We start from the raw sequence: 6,000 nt of genomic DNA, 5'->3' as shown, positions 1-6,000 counted from the left end.
ATTGAATAAATGCATATTGTTTTATTTTTAATTATTAGCATCTTTTAAAAATGCCATTGGTTTGGTGGAAAACTTACCTCTAGTCCCTTTCTCATTACTCTGAATCTATGATTTCTAAAGCCAGATTAATAAGCACATTTTGAATCCTTGAATAGTATCTGAATGTCCAGAAAAACAATGATTTAATGTGACTGAAATGATTACACACACAAGTCGCTACCTGACCAGTCAGTGTTGAGAAGCTGAACTCCAAAGCCCTTTCATTATGAAGAGTTTGAGTTTGGGGAATTAGGAGGAATTGGGAAATAGATTCTTCTCGGAGAAGTTCATTTTCCGGCCGCAAAACCTTTTTGCAAATTGAGAGCAACTCACCTGGGATTTTTACAGTAGTAACCAGGATCCAGGCTCCGTATATAGCAGTTATTTTATACAGCTGAAGCTGCTTACCCCTTATGCAAATTATGCCCTGAAGCACAGCATCGTATTAATCCCTCTCTGGATTGAAAATGCTTTGCTTCTTCTAATTGCCCCTGTTACTGCTGGTGCCTGCCGTTACTTGGCTGATTTGCGTAAGCTAATAAGCTCCGACTAAATCAAGAAGTTCGGGCTCAGAGTGGGAATGGGCAGCGCCGGGGAGCTGGTTATTGCGGAAAAGGGTAGATAGGGACAGTTTATGGAGCAGAAAGTAATCCTTCCCTCCACCCACGCGCAACATAGTCCAGCTCTTCTCAACCTCCACTCCACCCCTTCAGCACCGTGATGCTGTCCCTGTGTTGGCGGAGGTCCTGTGAGTTTGGGAAGAAGTGCTTAGACTTCTTTCTGCCCTAGGAGAGAGTGCCATCTTTATAAAGAAGTAGAAGAGGTGGAGAGTTGGAGAATTGTTCTTTAAGAGTCATTACGGGTGGAGCTCAAAGTGGGAGGAGAAAGGGGGGTGGGGGGGGGGGATCAGACAAAATGAGCAGCCTCCTCTCCCCGGCTGCTCTGCACGTGCCTTTTTGAAGGAGACGGATAAGGCGGTAGTGGTTGGTCTGCGTCTTCCAGTGGTTTAGACACGGTGGAAGACAGCCTGAAGAAAAAGTTGAGAAGGGGCGCAGCAGGCGCGCACGGAGGAGCATGTTCTCCATGAAACAGTTCTCTGCCCTGCCTCCAGAAGAGCGCTACCGTCAAGTCCTGGCCCAGCCTGAGAGGGTAAGGCCAGCTACCCCTAATTCCTAAGTGCCTTCAGCAACGCCCAAGTCAAATACCCTCCAGGGAACCCGCAGAGCTGGTTCAGAATCTCCCCAAGGTCTTCGGCATCTTTCTCTCCTTAGGGAGTGGAAACAGTGCACTTCCCAACTGGTTTCTCCCCATTGTCCTGGGAGCCTCCAGGGAACTTGGGGACGGGGATGAGGTCCTTGGGAAAGGATGCATTCAGGATACTTAAGTTCTTATCTTTCCCCTCAATTTAGGGTGTTTGCCTGCTCTTTTCGGGTGCTCTGGCTCAGCTCGACGGCTTCACCTGCCAATCCGGGTCCCAGCGAGCTGAGTGTGGGGGCGGTCGCCAATATTCCCAGCTCACCCGTGTTTTTTGCCTACCTGGGACCAGTAACCGGCTTTCCGGCTTTCACCTCCTTGTCCTCATGTGTTGGGTGGGAAAGTTATTTCCCTAAGGCTGCACTCCTACTTATGGACCGTCAGGAGAACGCGTCTGGAAATGGGCTGTCTCCCGACTTAGCTTACCTTTCGAGAAGATTTCACCGGCCCAGATTTCACCGGCTCTTCTGCCCCTCTTCCAAGATGGGCAAAACTTAGCCAGTCTCCTCCCCAGGTCCGCGCTGACCTTTCTGAGCTGGCTTGCGTGACCAGCCACTGCCAGGGACGCAGGTTAGAAGGGTCTCCACCGACCAGCATCTCCAAGACTCTTGGGAGCGCAGCCTCACCACTTTTGCTAGAGGGCAGGGTTCTTTACCGAACGTCCTGCGCTGCCACGCAGGACAGAGCCACCCTCAGGCCCTGAGAATTTGTGCAGGTCAGGCACCCCAGCTCCCAGAGGTGTGGTTGCGATTAGCGGTAAAGAGGAGAGCCAGGGATGGAAGGGAGAGCAGCTGTGGGCAAGTGGACCGGGTCAAACCAAAGCGAACACTTTAAATTCTGCGCTGTCGACCGCTCGGTTCCTTGATTCTCCGTTATTACTGCCTCTTTTTCTCTTTCCCTCTGCCCCATCTGTTGCCCTAGCTGCGGGCAAAGCTCTGCTCTGGGGCCCTTTGGCTCATATCAGCAAAAGGCTATATTTGCACTTTTTGTCCAGGGAAGGAGCAGCTTTTGGAGTGTCATCTTTGGCATTCTCCTGCCGGCAGATTGCAATCTTCCGAGAATGCTGGGGTAGCAGCCATTTGGGGAGTGCTCTCCTTACAAGGAAAACAACTTTGCGGGGGTGGGGGGGAGAAAACAGTGCAAAGCTCAAGTGGCTTAAGAGACGAGTGCGAATGTGTATGTGTGTGTATGGGCTGGGCAGGGGGTGTCGCTGTGTGTGAGGATGGCAGATGGAGGCATCTGGGTTCCCTCCCTTGGCTCTTAGGTAGCTCTTCCACAATAATGTGCCATCCAGAGCACCAGGGAGCAGGGCTTGAAAAAGTGAGCCAAAAAGATTCTAACTCAGTTTTAAGCGAGCATATTTCTGAAGAGCCCAAATCTTAGCTGAGGTCCTTGGATTTTAATATTTAATCTAGAGGGTCCTGTGCATTGTCCTCATCGTGTCAAGATCCTTTTTTTTTTTTTAAATGGAGAAGTAGTACAGGTTTCTCCAAGCGAAATAGATTGCCTTTCTGTTTCTTAAATATTCGTTTCTGAGCCGTGTAAATGGCTTGCATTTTTTGAAGAAGGTAAAGTACTAATCCTTTGAGAGTTAACAATTCAAATGTCAGCACTAACAAATGCCAGTCTTGGCTAGATCACCAACTAGTGTAGGCTAAAGACAGTTCACCTTTACCTCTTTATTCATTTGTAAATTGAGAAGGTTGGACTAGATGATTTCAGAGGACATTTCGAGCTCCCAAATGCCATAATCTCTGCTTTGTCCAAATTACCAGAAGAAAAGAAGCTAATCTTGCATTAAAAATTTCCCAACAAACCAAAACCTACTAATTTCTTAAAACAAACAACAAAAAAGCTCTTTACCATATAGGGCTGTTGAAAAAATTCTGCCAAAATACACTCTGGGAGGACATTTTCTATACCGTCTTGAACTCTCAGGTAATTTTTATTTTGAAAATCAGTGAACTTTAACTCTTTGAGAAGTGAATTTTTTTCCTTTTTGTTAGTTAAAGACTGTTGGAGACACTTCCTTTAAAAATTAAAACCATTATTAAGGAAGAATGGATGATGCTGGTAACCTTTAATGTTCCAGTTTTTGTTCTCTCTTGTCTCTGTCTTTTTAGTCCTCAACCCACCCCCACCCCCATCTCTCTTTCACTCTCCCTCCCTCCCCCGTTTCCATTTTTGAGTTGATTGAATCAGGTAATATATTAAGACAGACTTTAAACTTTTTTTTTTAACAAGAGTTTAATGACTTTGCCTGAGGGCAAGGCTTAATTGAGGTTTGAATCCCAAGTTTCTGAATCCAAGACAATTTTCCTTTTCAGTGTTCTCCCTTTCTCTCCTTAAAATCTTTTATCTTAGATTTAGAACTAGAAGGATCCTGGAGACTATTAAGCCCAGCCCCTTTATATTACAGACAAGGCAACTGAAGTCTAGAAAATAAAGCTAGTATCTCTGGTGGAATTTAAACCCAAGTCTTCCTGACTCCAAATCTAGTATTTTGTTTGCTCTACAATGTTTCCTCTCTCTCCACAAAACAACAACAAAAACCCCCAAACAAAATAAAACAAAAACACTCATGTAGAAAGGAGAATTGGTGCTTTCAGATTAGGAAATCTTTTTGTTAGATGAATTCTGAATTTGAGAATTTCTACCCAGAGCTGATACTTCTTCAAGGAGGTACTTCCTTATGTGTCAAGTTAAGTGTCTGATACAGACCCAGGAATATGGTAAACATTGTTTTTGAACAAGCTCCCTTCTTAATTTACTTTGTGAAATAAAGGGGGGAAAGCTAATTTGTAGAGAAAGCTATTAAAAAATTAAAGTTATTATTGATGTCCTAGTACCATGATGGTGACCCTATGACATGCATGTCAGCACTGACACATGTAGTCATTTTTGATGACATGGGACCACATGTGGGCTCAGTGCACCTTGAGGGCCCTGGGAGCCGCCTGGGGAGTCATGCGCCCACAGCAGTGGCCATAGGGGGGGAGGGAATAGGGGGAAAGAAGGACTGCTCCACAAACTGGCCATGGGGGCAGGGGAGGGGGCAGTGTTGGGTAATGTCATACCAGGTGGCTGGTTGTTTGGTGCAGACTGGTAGGCAGCCACAGCTGTTCCTGGAGCACCCCCCCCCCCCTCCCCAGCAGCTGGTTGGGGAGGGGCCGGTGGGGCTGGGCCAGTGGAAGACTGGGTGGGGCTTTGGCCTATGTGCAATGAAGGAGTGCCTGGAACCAATTACCAGACACTTTGAGCACCCTGAAAAATATAACAATGGCTTTACTCACAATTTTTCCCTCTATCTACTTTTGTGAGACCTTATTCTCAGTGTTAAATAATATAAAAGAAACAGATTGGCAGATGAAGTAAGTAGTGCTTGCTTGGGCTTTAATTGTACAAAACATCAACCTTTAATTGAAGATTTAGGCAATGGAATTCAGCAACAAAAATGTTACTAACAGTAAGGTTAGTTAAAGAATTCCCTCTCCCCCTCACTTATCTTACCCCACACAAGTTAAATAATATCAAGATCAACAAAAGAAACTGACTGACAGATGAATAAAGAAGTCACTAAGCAGGTAAGTTAAATGATTGATTTTTGGTTTATTAAATACACTTATATATTACAATTATATATTTTTGTTGTTTAAACTACAAATATCATGAAATTATGGGGTTTTTTTTTCAAAGTCACACACCACCCAAGTTATGTTGGTTTTCTGGAGAATTTTGACATACCAGGCTCAAAAGGTTGCCCATCACTGTCCTAGGATTTGTCCTATCCCTTAGCAAAGATCTCTCTATCTCTCTATCATCACTGTATCACCACTGTATCACCTCTCTCCTCATCTCTCTAGCTCTAGTTCTAGCTCTATCATCTATCTCTATATCTCTACACACATACTATTTTTAAAGACAAAAACAGCAAGATGAGGTCATTCTTGTTCTTGACATTTTTGCAACATTCACTTTAAGTTTTTTCTGGTCTTTTACATTGTTGTAATCACATTTTTTTTTTGACTGTTGACTCTGTATCACTTCATTTAGATCTTTCTGTACTTCTCTGTATTCACAATAATCATCATGTCTAAATGTACAGTGATGTTGTTCCATTACATTCAGGTGTCATGATCAGTATAGCCATTTTTTTGTATCTAATCCAAAAGGATATGTTAAAGATATTTTGTTGTATATGTCAGTCAACTAACATTTATTAAATTTCTACTATGCACTAGGCACTGTGGGATTCTTATAGATGCACTGATATTCTTATAGATAACTTCCTTAGGGTAGGAGTCTAGTAGTAGAATTTTTGGATCAAAAGATATGGGCATTTTAATCACTTTGCATAATTCCATATTGCTTTCCATTGCAATGGAAAAATGGTAATGATTCAAATCTCTACCAACAAGCCACTAATGTACTTATCTTCCCCCATTTCACAGCATTGGCTATTCCCATCTTTTATCATCTTTACCAATTTGGAGAGTATAAAGTGAAATCTCAGGGTTATTTTGATTTGTAATTCTCTATTAGAACTTTACATGGTTGTTAACAGTTTGCAATTCTTTTTTGGAGAGCTGTTGGTTCAAATCCTTTCCTCACTCATCTGTTGGGAAAAGGTCTTGCTTTTCCATAGTTTTACTGCTTCCTTTGTGCTGAATTCTATGAGGGGTAAATCTGATTAGATTTGACCAAATC

At 43.4% G+C, this 6,000-nt stretch overlaps 1 protein-coding gene across 1 annotated transcript in view; it reads left to right on the top strand.

The window, feature by feature from the left end:
• The first annotated feature begins 401 nt into the window (after nt 1-401).
• The window catches only part of CORIN (corin, serine peptidase), a 222,714-nt gene continuing 217,115 nt past the window's right edge, over nt 402-6,000 (top strand). Inside the window, exon 1 of the mRNA XM_007496484.3 lies at nt 402-1,188. Within this exon, the coding sequence (XP_007496546.1) occupies nt 1,114-1,188 (75 nt within the window). The 5' untranslated portion in view covers nt 402-1,113. The remainder of the gene's footprint in view (nt 1,189-6,000) is intronic.

The sequence above is a fragment of the Monodelphis domestica genome, chromosome 6 (genome assembly GCF_027887165.1).
Source record: "Monodelphis domestica isolate mMonDom1 chromosome 6, mMonDom1.pri, whole genome shotgun sequence".
Taxonomy (NCBI): domain Eukaryota; kingdom Metazoa; phylum Chordata; class Mammalia; order Didelphimorphia; family Didelphidae; genus Monodelphis; species Monodelphis domestica.
Note: the sequence above shows the minus strand (reverse complement) of the source record. Positions and strands in the feature narration are given on the sequence as shown.